The 16,914-nt window shown below is 39.3% G+C and overlaps 1 protein-coding gene across 1 annotated transcript in view; it reads left to right on the top strand.

The window, feature by feature from the left end:
* Positions 1 to 16,914, top strand: part of LOC140491996 (PDZ and LIM domain protein 4-like) — a 125,722-nt gene that overhangs the window by 84,075 nt on the left and 24,733 nt on the right. Inside the window, exon 3 of the mRNA XM_072590570.1 lies at positions 1,855 to 1,939. Within this exon, the coding sequence (XP_072446671.1) occupies positions 1,855 to 1,939 (85 nt within the window). The remainder of the gene's footprint in view (positions 1 to 1,854; positions 1,940 to 16,914) is intronic.

Raw genomic sequence — 16,914 nt, forward strand, 5'->3', positions numbered from 1 at the left:
GTGCCCTGTAGATAGTAAAGAAGTAGGGAGATGTCAGGAGGACAATTAGGCTGGATGGATTTCTTATCCTCTGACTTGCTGTTGTAGCCACAGTATTTATATAGCTGGTCAAGTTCAGCTTCTGGTCAATGGTAACCTCAAGAAAGGAAAATCAGAACAGTTCTTATACACTTTAATGGTAAGGTCCTGGGGAGTGATGCTGAGCAGAGACCTTGGAGTACAGGTTCATAGTTCCTTGAAAGTGGAGTTGCAGCTAGATAGGATAGTGAAAAAAAGTGTTTGGTCAGCTTGCTTTTATTGGTCAGTACATTCTGTAGAGGAGTTGGAAGGGCATGTTGAGGCTGTACAGGACATTGATTAGGGCACTTTTTGGAATATTGCATGCAATTCTGGTCTTCCTGCTTTGGAAGGACATGGTGAAATGTGAAAGAGTTCAGAAAAGATTTTTACAGGGATGTTTCCAGGGTTGGAGGTTTTGAGCTATAGGGAGAGGCTGAATAGGCTGGGGCTGTTTTCCCTGGAGCGTCAGAGGCTGAGTGGATGACTTTTTAAAGAGGTTATAAAATTGAGGGGTATGAGAAAGGTAAGTAGACAAGGTCTTTTTCCTAAGGTGGTGAAGTCCAAATCTAGAGGGCATAGGTTTAAGGTGAGAGGGGAAAAATTGAAGATGGACCTGAGGGGCTACTTTTTTATGCAGTGTGGTGCGTGTGTGGAATGATTTGCTAGTACAATTACAACATTTCAAAGCCATCTGGATGGGTTTATGAATAGGAAAGGTTGAGAGAGATACTGGCAAATGGGACTACATTTTATTTAGGATATCTGGTCAGTATTGACAAGTTGCACTGAAGGGTATGTTTCCAAACTATATATCTCTGACTCTAATTGATGGAAATGCCATTGAAAGTCAAAGGAATCTGGTTAGATTCTGTTTAGAGATGGTTGTTACCTGACGGTGTATGAATTTCCACTTGTCAGCCAAAGCCTGAATATGGCTCAATTCATAATGCATGAGAGCATGGGCTGATTCACTATCTGAGGTCCTGAACAATGTATGATTGTCAACAGCTACTGGTAAACCTGAACTAGACCCTAACCTTATTCAAATAACAGGGCCTAAATGGGATGACAAAGGTAAGTATCAAAAATTACTCAAAGAGCTAACTTAATTAAATGTTTATTCAATGAATGGATAGAACTGAATATGACCCAAAGGACACATTGAAAGCAGTGGAAAAGCTTGCATTTTGTCATCAGAGGTTACTTTACAGCCTTTGAAATGTCTGATGTAATATACATTCTTTCCTCTGAAGTCATTATAGCAATATTCAGGTGCAATACACTTTTGAAGCCATGCCACTTAGTATTGCTGTTTGATCCTTTCTTGCGTATTATGAGCTGCCAGAGGAAATGGTGGAGGCTGGTACAATTGTAACATTTAAAAGGCATTTGGATGGGTATATGAATAGGAAGGGTTTGGAGGGATATGGGCCGGGTGCTGGCAGGTGGGACTAGACTGGATTGGGATATCTGGTCGGCATGGACGGATTTCCATGCTGTACATCTCTATGGCTCTATATTAATCTTTTCATAGCCTGAATGAAAGAGATCACCAAATTAATGCTGAGGTGCAAGTGCACATCTGTAGCTGCATTCCAAGCAGAATAGACTTCAGATCAAAATGAGTGGCTTCTTCCACAATATATGTCTGAGCTTTAATTAATCCACTTTCAGAAATGACAACTGTAGGGTTCCAGAAGGCACCACAGAATCTGATTTTCAGTGACTTTTGCTGCAGTAGCAGCAATGTCATTCCTAGTTGGGATATCACTCAAAATTGCTTCTTTGTTGCAGGGTGGAGAACAAATCCTGGTCACCAAATGGTTTTGAAGATGGAAACTCCCATTCTTTCAAAGTCGATGCGCAGTCACAGCCACAAGTATGTTCTGAAATCCGTGCATGGTAACGTTATGATTGCAAATATAGATGCCACTGTGATTGTATAACAGAACCTGCCTGAAGCAAAGACTAGGAATTAGTGTCTAACTATTCCCACTTGGCTGCTGAAAGTGCAACTGAAGCCCTGTTTGCAAGTATGGACAGGGTTTTAATTACCATGTCAGTGGGAGCAGTTCCATCGAAAAGTTAATAAAGCACCTTTGGAACCTCTTAGTGCGTGTGGAAAGAAAAGGAAACGCTTAAATAATGCAATCTTAGAATCAAGCAAATTTCAAACATAAGGAAATTGGAATATTCCTTGCAAAGTGCACCTTGAAAGCTAATCAAAGTACATTTGTGACCAGCTGCCTCTGAAACCTGTTTGAAAAGATTTGTTGTTGCTTTCTCCAAATTAATCATGTCCAGACATTTTGTTTTAACAAAGCTCTCTTTGCAAGGGAGCTTCGCAATGCCAACCACAATATAAAAATGTAGTGCTGGAAAAGCACAGCCGGTCGGGCAGCATCTGTGGAGCAGGAGAGTTGACGTTTCGGGTGTAAGCCCTTCATCAGGAAGATGTTATGCTCGAAACGTTGACTCTCCTGCTTCTCTGCTGCCTGACCAGCTGTGCTTTTCCAGCACCGCACTCTTCAACTCTGATCTCCGGTATCTGCAATCGTCACTTTCTCCTACAATGTAAAAATGTCAAGCACCTCTCAGTAATTGTGCGTATGTGTGCACAGCACTCCACCCAGGATTTTGTGGTGTTGTGGTAGTATCCCTACCTGTGCACCAGGAGGTCTGGGTTCACCATTCATCTGCTCCAGCGTTGTGTAGTAACGTCTCCCAGCAGGTTGATTAGAAAATATCTGGAGTGTTCCACCTAGTAATTGCATTGGCCTTAAACACAGAATATAAATAATTGCCTTGCTGCCTTCGAGGTGACTGTATAATAACAGCAACCATGGAAAAATTACACTAATCTTATCTGCCTTTTCTGTGTTCTAAGTGATCTGATTTTTCCACTCAATGAAGTTGAATGAAATTGTCTTGGAGAAGACTCTCTGAACCCTGCCCAAAGAGACAATAGTATTTGGTGCAGGAAGATCAGGCTACCAATAGAATGTATACCCAGATATAATGTGCATTGACTAACACTTCATTGACATAATAAAGCAGAGTAAGAGATGATTAAGATTTTCAAATGTTGAATGACTGGATAATTTCCTCAGCAGTAAAGTGAAAATACTGAACTACTATTCTTCATATTTAGTTGCATGACAATTGTAGGCATGCAAAATATATATGGAAGCCCTGAATCACTACTAGGAAAAGTTATTGAATAGAAAACTGCTAATAAATGAACACAGAATATGTTTCTCGTACCATGGTGAATCAAGCCTTAAAACATTTCCTATTTATACCATATGTGAACATGATGTCGTCATATTAGACCATGAAGAATCTGGAGTATGTTGGACAGTTATAAACATTATGAAACAGGTGTGTAACTTTAACATTGTGAAACAGATGTAAGAAATCTATATTCATCAGTCACTCACTGAAATCGAACTGCTTTTAATATCTCAAAATAATACATTAGACCAACCTTAAGTGCTGTCACCCATGTGCAAGATATTACTATTTGCAATCTTGTGCAAATTGATATTGAAAGGAATTTTGCCTCGATTCTTTGTCTTGTCTTTATAGTGTGCTCAGCCTGTCCATATATAATGAGCAGAAAGGAAAGTCTTGGGCTCATTACAAAAGGTAGCACACATCTCTAGGCGGTTTTCTTTTAACCTTTAGTGTAAATTGAAACACTTTTTTAAAAAAATGTAATTGTGTAGTCTCCAATTAAAAACGAGCTCTTCCTGTAAGCTCCAGACAATTCCCTCTCCCATGACACGTTTGTGATTCACTGTGAACACTGAGTTGAAAACCTTCAATAGTTCTGCAGAGTAGCCTTTCAGACTTTTCCAAGTTGTTGAAGTTAAACAGAGTGGTGGGGGATAAGCCAGCAGTTTGCAAAAAACAGTGAGTTGTGCAGCTAGGTTCCATTTAAATGGTACATTTGAAGTCTCTTTACGTTTTAATTTAAACCTGGTTTTTCAGTTGTATTTTGAATACCTATTTCTGGACATGCATTGTGAGGGATAAAAGAGCGGCAAGAATATACCTCTAATGTCTATGACTTGAACAGGAGGGATGTGAAGTTCCCCAAATTACAGCAAATAAATCTCTACCAATGGCTGTGTAGAATCAATTATGAAATACCTCTTCACAAGTGAAGCAGCACTGATGGCATGGTGGCTCAATGGATAGTACTGCTGCTTCTCAGTGCCAGGGACCTGGGTTTGATTCCAACCTCAGGCAACTGGCTGTATGGTGTTTGTATGTTTTCCCTGTGTCTGTGTAGGTTTCCACCAGGTGCCTTGGTTCCCTCCCACAGTCCAAACATGCGCAAGTTCGGTGGATTGGCCACACTAAATGCAGGGTTATGGGGATAGGCAAGGGGGCTGAGTCTGGGTGGGATGCTCTTCAGAGGGTCAGTGCAGACTTGATGGGCTGAATGGCCTCTTTCAGCACTGTAACAATTCTATGACAAGTGGCTATTGGAAGTAGAGATCAGCTTTAACTTTGTCATTGATTTTTGATGTGCAGTTTGCCTGGTGCATCAGCACCAGTTATCATTTTGGAGGGAATTTTGAGTTGTGTGAGAGGCTGGGTATATATCTGGCTGGGGGTTATCTGGTTCTGTGCTGTCATGTAACTCACATATCTGTTGCAATGATGATCTCAACAGGGTTCTGATATTCCAATAATGTTGCATTGTATGGCAGAATGTTGTTTTCTTTTAAAAGAATTGCTTCAAAATAAGTCTTCTAGTTACAGCAATCAGCATTCAAATTCTCCACATAGCCTATGTTAGCAGGAACGGCATCTCATGGGTTCAAAATATCCTGCAATCAAAGACAACTTTGTCCCTGAAAGCCCCCCCAAAAAAAATCAGTGATTTGGGTGGCAAGTGGGATAAGTTGTCTCTGCTTGTGAGAAGGACAGAATCTGAGGAGTTGTTACAGTCTCAGATTCTGACTCCCCCATGCTCACTCCTCCAACTCCTTCAATCGTGGGTTCCCTCTCTACCTGCCCCCAAACTTTCCCAAAGCCATTGACCCTCCAGAATTTCTTGACTTCATTGTGTGTTTTTAAAAAAAAATAGCCAGGGCTATAGAAGGTTAACCATTAAACCCTTTCACGCTAAAGCCCACATGCCACTAAGTTAAGTCTTGCTTCTAAAATGAATGATTATTAAAGTAAATGTGAATCATGCCTTGCACCATGATCCAAAATAAGATCATAGAAACAAACTTAGCCTGGCTTCACGTGAGGTTACAGACAGCTAGGAAGCAAAATCTAATTTATACGGAGATAGTAACCAGTTGTTCCTGGGAATTGCTCATGCATAAATCCTGGAATGCCTACAGAGGGGAACCCATGAAAATCAGAAATGACACATGCGGCGGCAGGATTTCCGTTTCTTGGGAATTTTTGTTTTTGCCATTACAAAGCAGCTCTCATTTTGTGGTGAAAACCCAGGTCTATGTGAATTAAACTGTTGATCAGATGGCTAGCTTAGCACTGTATACCATAGTTAATTTATACGCTTGCCTTGTTGCAGAATTGGACCATTGGAAGTCAGTATTCTTATGTTTGTCAGCATTCATCTTAAATTGAATTATCAAAGGGAAAGAAACATGAAATTGGTCAAAGAATGAAGAGCTCTTAATAAATTGTAATTGATTTAAGAATGCTAAAGATGTGAGGCTCATTCTTAAGGAGTTGTGGTTTTTGTGTGGGTGTTACTGACAGGGCCAGCATTTGTTGTCCATCTCTAATTGCCTCTAGCCGAATGGCTTGGTAGGCCATTTCAAAATGTAGTTGAAAGTCAGCCATGTTACATGTGACTCCAGAACTACAGTAGCCTGGGTAGGGTAAGGTTGGCAGACTTCCTTCCCTAAAAGACATTAGTGAATCTGATTGGGCTTTTATGACAATGCATAATGATTTCATTGTCTATATTACTGGGACAACCTTTCAGTTCTAGATCTCCTCATCAAATTCAATTGCGCCAGCAGCTTTTGTGGGATTTGGACAAGGTCCTCTGAGCATTAACCTGGAACCAGATTACAAGCCCATGGTATTAGCACTGTACCACTGTTTCTCACTACTGTGTAATTAGAATTTCCATTTTTAAAATAGATTGTGGGAATCTTAAGTATTATTATGATCCCAACTCCTGTTCTTACAACAAGTCAGATAACAACCTAACAAAAATAAGTCAAAATAGATAAACTGAAACTATTTTCGCCTAACACAAATGTAAAGGTTTGAAATGCACAGGAAAATATAATCCCAAAATTACATCTGTAACAATACCCAAAAGGACGCCTTATATAATAATAACACCAGATGGTAAAAGAAAGCCTCCTTTTTTTAAACACCTCTCTCTCGAGGCTAATTTGACTGTGAATTCAACACCCAGTCTTAAAAATCTTCTTGGAGCTTTTATACACCAGAGATCAAATATTCTCAGCTTCGAATAACCTCCTCAGGAATTTATCCAAACACTTCTTCTGGTCTCTATCCAACGGTAATATGTTTTCTATCTTCTCCCTTTTCCAGGAGCACTGATTCATATATCCACCTTCAATCAAGAAATTTTGCAGAACAGCCCCAAAGTGAAACGTTATAAAACATCCTGTTTCTCCTAAGCTTAAAACAGTTCCAGAAATTTCTAACAGAAACTCTGTAGAGTTGTTTACCTTGCTGAATCGTAAACTCTCCTAATTTGCAGAAAACTCAAGTTGTTTTGAAAGAAAAGCACTGTGGTTCAGGAATACAGAGGAACCTCAATTATCAGGCGTTCTATTAAACAAACTTCGGATCATCTGAACAAGATCGTTAAGGTCCTGATGCATGACTAACTGTTATCTGGCATTCAGTTAACCAAACGACATACTCCCCACCCATGTCCTTTGGATATTCAAGGTTCCTCTGTTCTTGCATGTTAATCATTAAATCGTCAGACACACAAAAATCCTTGTGTGACTAATTCAAACTTCAATCATCCAAATATCAATTATATTAAATTATTTATGAATAAAGTAACCTACAGCATGATACATAGCCAATAGCCAAACTTGGTATTAGATGTTATCCCTAACTCATTGATGGTATAGCAAATTTCACACTTCAGCATCACTGAGCCTCCTTACCTGACATACTGGGGACTCACCAGGTAGATTTGGGACAAGCAAATCAATTTATCAGTTGGGAGCAGTGAATTAGAATGGTTTTGGGAATGGAAAACAACTGCTTCTGTCCCAGTCCACTGCCAAGTAAAATGATGACCCAATTTTATAACGAAGGGCAGGAATCCAAGAAAAAATGGCATAGAATCTAGATGTAGCTATTTCTAAAATCCGTATTAGATTTAATCAAATAATATTTCAGTTAAAACAGGTTTTCTTCCACTGATGAAGCCTCAAAGGTTTTACTCTGTCTGCCTGCACTCCTTTTTTCTGTGTATTGAATACACTTTGGGATTTTTAAAAATATTTGTTTATAGACTGTGGGTGTCACCAATCTGGTCAGTGTTAAACTCCTCTTGAAGGTGGTGGTAGGCAACTTTTAAATATAACTGAGTGGCTTATTAGGCCATTTCAGGCAATAGTTAAGAATCAATAACATTTTTGTGATTCTGAATTCACTTAGGCTAGACAGGATACTGAGAATAAACTTCCATTCCTAAAGGAGATTGAACCTGCTAGGTTTTCACAAAAACCTGAAAGTTCCATAGCTAACAATAGAATCATTAGAGTCATTGAGATGTATAGCATGGAAACAGACCCTTCAGTCCAACTTGTCCATGCCGACCAGATATCCCCACCGAATCTAGTCCCACCTGCCAGCACCTGGCCCATTTCCCTCCAAACCCTTCCTATTCATATACCCATCCAGAGGCCGTTTAAATGTTCCAATTGTACCAGCCTCCACCACTTCCTCTGGCAGCTCATTCCATACACATACCACCCTCTGCGTGAAAAACATTGCCCCTTAAGTCTCTTTTATATCTTCCCCTCTCACCTTAAACCTATGCCCTCTAGTTCTGGACTCCCCTACCCCAGGGAAAAGACTTTGTCTATTTATCTTATCCATGCCCCTCATGATTTTATAAATCTCTATAAGGTCACCCCTCAGCCTCCAACGCTCCAGGAAAAACAGCCCCAGCCTGTTCAGCCTCTCCCTATACCTCAAATCCTCCAACCCTGGCAACATCCTTGTAAATCTTTTCTGAACCCTTTCAAGTTTCACAACATCTTTCTGATAGGAGGAGACCAGAATTGTATGCAATATTCCAACAGTGACCTAATCAATGTCCTGTACAGCCGCAACATGACCTCCCAACTCCTGTACTCAATATTCTGACCAATAAAGGAAAGCAAACTGATCTTTTATTTCTGAAAACCTGATTTACTTAATGAGCTAAATTTAAATTCACTAATAACTGTGGAATTTACATTCATGATTCTATATTATTTGGGAAGTAGCTTAACCATTGTGCTACCATGCCCTCATTGAAGCTACAATGATGTTTTTTTTAGTTTGCTGTTGTGTTTATGGTATCCAATGATAAGCTATGGTTTGCTTTTTCTACTGTGTGTTTGAGCCACAGAATTGCAATTGCACTATCTAATTTTATTTGACTGCTGCTGGAAAGAAGCTGAACATTTTATGCAGCAGAGGTGTCTACCATCATTGCTGAGCATGGTTCCCTATCAGTGTTGTATAACCAGTATTGCTTCCCATACAAGTATCACCTGCAATTATTGGTTTTTACACTTTTTCTAGATTGCAGGATAAATTATCTTTCTGGGTAGAGTTAATATATGGTACTTTACATAAGTGGCACTTATACTAAAATTCCAGTGTCTTTAGAATTAACATTTGAATTTAGAGGTTAAAGGAGCTCTTTGACTAAAATAACATAACAATTTCCAGTCAGCAAACGTTTGTATCTTAATGTACTTGTGTGGCATTCATTGAATGCTGTCCTTGTTCTATCCCTAAACCTAACGCTAAGTCTAACTTAAAATAAATTGCATTAAAATGTATTGACACTTGCATAAAGCAGACAAACAGTATATTTGGCTATTATACGTGAAGTTTACTAATCAGGATTTCTACTTCGTACTGTTCAGAGTATATGTTGCATATTCTCACAACTATTTATGTCATGGAATGGTCAGTAAATTCTGCCTAAGCATAATTACAAATATGATACATAAGTGCCCTGCTTGAAAGCCATACAGGCCTCATACATAAATGGCTGTCAAAGATTTTAGTTTACTTTCCACATACATTGAGCTAAGATGTAGCAACTGAAATATTGAGCAGTGCAAGGAAGTTTCATAAAGTTAGTGTTTGACTACTGTTTAAACACTTTACCCTTTTTTTTCTAATATTGGAAGAAATCATTAACTCTAGTGTTTAATGTTTTTAAAAAAAAAAGTGTTGAGGGAAATTACCACTTTTCATTGAGAGATATTTTGGTCCCACTTAACTTTTTCAGTAGTAACTGGATGATTTAACATAACGAGTAAATCTGGGCAATACAGCATATTGCGGGGAGCGTCACTGTCATGAGTGAATGATGCGAAGGAAGTCTGATTTCTGCCAACCCTCTTTGCTTCTACATCTGCAGGCAGATCATAGGCCTTCCCACAGGAAAGTGATAGGAATCTCCCCCCTACAGAATGTTCCAACAGTAATGCCACACAGATTCCTACTGGTGAACATTGGAAAAATGTGCCTTAACAATGTCATTTTTTTAAAAAAAAATCTGCTTATTCCAGAGGTTAAAGTTTCTGTTTTTAATCTGTTACGTTTGAACAAAATTATTTTCATGGTAAACTAAATTACTTTTAAACACTACTTGGGTCACTTTAAGTATTTGATATCTGTCATTTACTGTATATCTGCCTGTTAATTCATCACAGGTGGAAAAAAATGTTTTAAAAATGAACCAATGCCTCCCTTCCTGAAGGAATGGGAGGTTTTCTTTAACATCCGTTAATTCACCCCTATTACTGTCCAGCTTTGCCAGAAATTACATCATTGGAAGGAAGGTTTGAAGTATTTCCTCAACTGAGTAGCTTGCAGACTGGAGTTGAAGAAATAAAACATTGTTGTTCAGCCTTTAAAATTGTGACTGAATTTCACAATATCTACAATTTCACAATATCCAGGCTTGGGCTACAATTGGCAAGTAATATTTGTGCCAGGAAATGGCCATTTCCAATAAGAGACAATATAACCAATGACCTTTGACATTCAATAGCGTTACTAGCACTGAATCCCTCACTATCAACATACTTGGGGTTGCCATTGATCAGAAACTTAACTGAACTTGCCACGTAACACAGTGGCTCCCAGCACAGGAAAGAGGCTAGAAATACTGCAGCAAGTAACTCCTGTCCTGACTCCCAAAGCCTATCCATTATCTACAAGACATAAGTCAGAATTGTGATGGAATACTCCCCACTTACCTGGATGGGTACAGCTTCAATAATACTCGGCAAAATTGACACCATTCAGGATTGGCACTACATCCACAAGAATTCACACTGTCCATCACCGATGCTCAGTAGCGGTAGTGTGCACTACCTACAAGATGCACTGTAGAAATTCAAAGATCCTCAGACAGCACCTTCCAAACCCACAACCACTTCCATCTAAAAGGATAAAGACATGAGCTACATGGGAATGCCGCCAACTGCAAGTTTCCCTCCAAGCCACTCATCACCCTGATTTGGAAATATATCACCGTTTGTTCACTGTCACTGGATCAAAATCCTGGCAATCCCTCCATGGGCATTGTTGGCCAACTTACAGAAGGTGCATTTGTTCAAGAAGACCATTCTTGAACCTTCTCAAGGGCAGCTAGGAACCAGCAATAAATGCTGGCCAGCCAGCAACTCTCACGTCCCAAGAGTGATTAAATAAAAAATAATGTCCAATGAGATTTGGTAGTTAAGGTGTATAGTTCTTCAAAATACCATGAACAGGTCTGAAAAATAATCCAGAAGGCTAATGGATTGCTGGCCTTCTTATTTAAAGGGCTGCAATATGAGGATGCAAATATTATGCTGCAGTTGTACAAAATCCTAAATAGACCCTACTTTGTGGACTGAGCAGATCTGGGCACACACCTTGGGAGGGACGTTTTTCCCCTTCAGGGAGTACAACACAGATTTACAAATATGACACATGGGTTTCAGGGTTAAGTTGTGACAAGAGATTAGACAATTAAGCCTTTTCTATAGAATTTAGAAACTTAAGGGGTGATCTAATCAAGGTTTACAGGATATTATGAGGGAAAGATAGTATAAATAAAGATAAACTATTTCCACTGGTTGAAGATTCTACAATCAGAGCACATAGTCAAAAAAATAGAGCCAGGCCATTCAGGAGAAATATTAGAAAGCACTTCTACATGCAACAAGTAGTGGAAGTTTGCGAGTCCATTGCTTAAATAGCAGTCAGCGCTAATTCAATTGTTCAAGTTAAATCTGAGATGGATCCAAGGTGAGCATATGCAGTTAGGCTACAGATCAGCCACAATTTTATGGAATGGTGGTGCAACCTAAAGGGACTGAATGGCCTACACCTACTCCTTTGTTCCTAAGTGCCTCTTCACAACTCATCTTCCCACCCAGCTTTGTATTGTCTGCAATCTTAGAGCATGGATGTTTTTGGGCATTCTCAGCTGTCTCTTCTCGACCTTAGCTCCTTGCTGCCTACTCACTCTCTCACCCTGTCCTATGGTGCTATGGAAAAATGGTTTAGTTTTATGGATTAACTCAAATAATGGTCAACCCTGATGTTTATTTTGCAATTGCAGTCTTCTATTGTTCAACATGGATTCTCGTTATTAAAGTTGGCATTTTTTAAAATTCTTAGAATGATCTGAGAACTTACTCCAAACACTTGTGTCTACTGTTGAAAATTTATGTTGCTAAACTTTTTCAAATCAGTGTAGGTTACCCGGGCTGTTTTTTTTTACACTTTGATATGTTTGCCTGTATGCCTCAGCAACTAAGTCCCAGCCACCCACAATAGCCTGTTAAGAAGAACAAAGACAATTTACAGCCCAGAAACAGGCCCGTCAGCCCTCCCAAGCCTGAGCCGATCCAAATCTACTGTCACCAATTCCTAAGCATCAGTATCCCTCTGCTCCCCACCTACACATGCATCTGTCCAGACACATCCTAACTGAATCTACCTTGCCTGCCTGTACCACCTCCTGCTGGCAACACCATTCCAGACACCCATCACCCTCTGCGTAAAGTACTTGCCGCATGTATCCCCCTTAAACGTTTCACCTCTCACCTTGAAAGTGTGACCTCTTGGATCCTTCACCCTGGGACAAAGCTTATCGCTATCTACCCTGTTTATACCCTTCATGATTTTGAAAACCTCAATCAGGTCCCCCCTCAATCTTTTTTTTTCTAATGAAAACAAACCTAACCTACTCAACCTCTCTTCGTAGCTAGCACCTTCCATAAACAGGCAATATCCTCGTAAACCTTCTCTGCACCCGCTCCAAAGCGTCCACATCCTTTTGGTGATGTGGCGGCCAGAACTGTACACAGTGCTCTAAATCCGGCTGAACCAATGTCTTGTACAATTTTAACATGACCTGCCAGCTCTTATACTCAACACCCCGTCCAATGAAGGCAAGCATACCATATGCCGCCTTGACCACTCTATCCACCTATGCAGAAACCTTCCGGGTACAATGGATGTGCACTCCCAGATCTCTCTGCTCATCAACTTTTCCCAAGGTTCTTCCGATCACTGTATGATTCACTCTAGAATTAGACTTGCCAAAATGCATCATCTCACATTTGTCAGGATTGAACTCCATCTGTCACTTCTCCGCCCAACTCTCCAGTCTATCTATATTCTCCCGTATTCTTTGACAGTGCCTTATGCTTTCTGCTACTCCACCAATCTTCGTGTCATCTGAAAACTTGCTGAGCATACCAACGGTGTCCTCCTTCCAGATCATTTATGTATATCACGAACAATAGTGGCCCCAACACTGATCCCTGTGGAACACCACTGGTCACCTTTCTCCATTTCGAGAAACTCCCTTCAACTACTACTCTTTGTCTCCTGTTGCTCAACCAATTCCTTATTCACCTCGCTGGAACACCCTGCACATCATGTGACTTCACTTTCTCTATTAGTTCTTGGTCACATAATCAAAGAACTCTAAGTTGGTAAAGCACAATCTTCCCCCCCCCCCCCCCCGGACAAAACCATATTTCTGCAACATCAAAACCCATAAAGACATTATCTAATTGTGATGCATAAATGTTATGCACTTCACCTCTCAAACTGCTTTGCTTGGGCAATGTCCAGGTTTCCTTAACCACCCTCTTTTGTTTTATTATTTTTCCAAATAATATGAATAATGCATCCATATCCTTTTCTTCAAATTTTGGTCAGGCATGTACAAATATAAACATTTCCTTACTGGACATAAGATTGTGGCTAGGGGTTCCCTAATCAGAATCTCCTTCCATATTTAAGACCTTGTTTTTAAATCTGCAGCCTTACTAAACCAGTTCTTTTGTAATACGCTCTCTTTGTCTGTCTGTGTGTCTATCTCTCTGACCCCATCTCTTGAATTATCTCTCTTCTCCTTTATATAAAGTTCAAGACTTTTTGCTTCCTCTCATGCCTTTTTAGTGTCCTTTTTTCCAATTCAAACTGCTCCAGCTGTGCTTGCATTCTCACTAACTCAAGTGAATCACCACTTAATGTACTTTAATCCCTCTTGTATTTCTACAATCCCAAATGCTGTGCTAATGTTTCAACTAACTGTGCCCTCCATCCTTTTCAGGAAATCCCACCTTTTGAGAATCAATAGCCCTAGTCTTAGTCACGTCTTAAATCAGTCAGGGATACCTCCTCTATCTGCAGGATAATTCTCATTGCTTCCAGTGCCATCTTATTTATAGGTTGGGAAACCTGGTATCTTTCCTTTTTATCCCTTACTGACAAATCTTCTTCCACATCTAATCTTTCTTTGTTTATGTTCAAACATCCTGTGTCAGCATCCTACTTTTGCTGGGAATGTGACAAGTATGCACTGGAAATTAAGCCTCTCTATTTTACGAGTCATTACAAATGTACAATATGACCAATTTAATCACTAGGCTGGTTAGTCTGCCTGGCTGTGACCACTGTCTAAGCTAAAACAATCTTGTATCCGGTTTAGTTAACTAATAAATACATTCTAGGTCTTTTCTTTATTATAGTGAATTTGTCCTTTTACATGTGACAAAAATGGAAGATTAATTATAGATAAACTATATTCCTTTAAAGCTGAATACATGCAACTTTTCACAAATAGAATGGACAAAACAGATATGGACAATTTTGCAAGTGGAAAGTATAGGCAAAAAGGAACCTAGTTTGTGGATGAAGAGTTCAAACCACTATGGGAAATGAAGTGACTTTCTCCTAGTTTTTATTTGCTTTTTTTAATAATATCACCATGATCTTCAAGTCAGTTTGACCTAGGCCTTTTGCTTGCTCTACAAGTTCTTCTTTTCAAAGAATGCTTTGTGCTTTTTCTTCCACTGAAGGTAAGAGAGAAAGATCTGGTTCACTTGCAGGCTTTTGGAGGTCTCAATGTTCTAGTTGCCCTCATCTCCGTTCTGTGACAAAATGGGACTTAATCCTTGTCCAAAAGCTGTTGCTGAGCAGTATTTTTATTTTTTTACCCCAATCCAAAGGCATTTTGTATCAGCTAGTTTCTCAGAAATATTAAATCCATTTTCTCGCAACACATGGCATGTAATTATTGCAAATGAACCAACATCACATTGATCCACTTTTCCTTCAAGATTTTTTTTAAGTTTATAATCTCAACTTCAATTTTCCAGTTTATCTTTGCATGTAACATAGATGTAATCCTTGCATCAGGGAACTGATTATCCTGAAGGATTGTTTTTGACTTAGCCATTTCAGCTTGCAAGGTAAATAATGGCTCCGTCCCCATTGAGGTCTCATCAGCAACATCCTATCTTATTATATTATTCCCAGCAATTTTTATGAATCAGTGAAGGCAGGTTTAAGGTAGACAATATTAGAGTGCCCAGCCAATTTCTCAACTAGGACATCAAAGAAAATGAGCTAATTTGACTGGTCCATTTCAAAAGTGAGATTAGAATCCCTACAGTGTGGAAACACTGTTTGAGCACAGGATGAAATTCTTGCATGCAGATGTGGATTCAAAGATAGGGCTGATATGAAGCTTATTTGTTTACTATGTAATGGGTCGGAGGGTAAGTGTAATTCCATCAAAGACACAAACCCAACAAAATGATTTTGAGACCTGTCCCCAGTGAGGATGCCATAACATGAATAGTGTCCTACTTAAGAAATTAGTCAGGAGGTACTCAATTACAGTCTACTGCAAATCTACCTTTTTGTTCATTATATGTGGTGGGATTCCTAAAATGTCTGTAAAATTGACCTCATTTGTAACCTCCTAAATAAGGCTCAAGCCATTTGTTCAGCATGCAAGCTGGTTGGTCAAATAAAGCACATTAAAACCATCCTGCAGGATAATGACTGCCCTTTCAGGTAACTTCTCACTATGTATCATGCAAACTTGTGAACGGGCCGAAAGAGATCACTTTTAGTCCTATAAAACACCCACTCTCCCTCTGATTACTCCTGGAAGGCTAAAGTATTTCAAACATTTGAGCAACTGGTGTAGCTAGCTGTTTTGCGTTGCTGTATTGTAATAACACTAGGAGTGTTTGCCACTAACAGCATGCTGCCACCAAACCAAAACATTGTTTGGTTACCGCACAAATGAGTAATGTGGTACATTGTCAGTTCTAATCTGATGCCAAGTATGTAGGATATGTCCCAGAAACTGGTGCATCGTTTTTAAACAGTACGTTGCTTTGACTGTTCACACTGACAAGGTATCCAAACAACCTGTGCTTACAAAACTCAAAACAGTGTCCAACGTTTTATGCAGTTTCATGATGGGACAACATTTGCACAATCCAAATAGCCGAAGAATTACCCTAATAACCAGTTTAGGATTGTTATTTGGGCTTGTCATGTTAGCCATTTAGATGAACTGAAATCTACACTTATTAATAAACAAGGCCTCATTCTCTGCCAACAGAAAGAACATACAGTGTCAACAAAATAGGCAACAGCCGTTTTATGGTTCGTTTCTCAGATCAATTCTTTAACCAAACAGTCAATCTGCCTGTTTGAAAATATAAACCAATTTTCCATTTAACTGTTAGTCATTCCTAATTGGAACATTCCCCATAGCAACACTTCTACAAATCAGCATTCTCCTTCCACATAGTATGAATCCTGTGTTCCCTTCACTTTGACATAACTTGCGAACTGTCCTTAAGAATGCAAGATGAAAACTTTGAACAAAATGTCTCTCTGTTTTTTTTTTGAGCAACTATCTAATATTAGTTTGGTGATTTAAGTTCTTTGTGACAGAAAAATGCTGAATGAAGGCCCTTGAGGTGATTCGCAAGACTGCTTCCATATTGTTTCAGGTGTTTATACACAGTATACAGGGTCTGTCATAATGTTTAGAATAGCCATGATGAGCATGCATGCATGCATGTAGAAAGTCAATTCAGATCTTAACTTGGAAACTATTTATTGGAAGTCTAAACAGAAGCTGTTAAACACTTCCTTAACTTTTTATCATTTTATGAACTTTTCTGATCTAATCTAAAATAATTTCAATCATCTTGCATGGTAATGGGATCAACAATCAACATTCATGAAAACAAGCATTCAGGTCTTTGTCCTAATTTCTTTGCACAAGAGAAACCCAGATTA

The sequence above is a fragment of the Chiloscyllium punctatum genome, chromosome 20, assembly GCF_047496795.1.
Source record: "Chiloscyllium punctatum isolate Juve2018m chromosome 20, sChiPun1.3, whole genome shotgun sequence".
Lineage (NCBI taxonomy): Eukaryota > Metazoa > Chordata > Chondrichthyes > Orectolobiformes > Hemiscylliidae > Chiloscyllium > Chiloscyllium punctatum.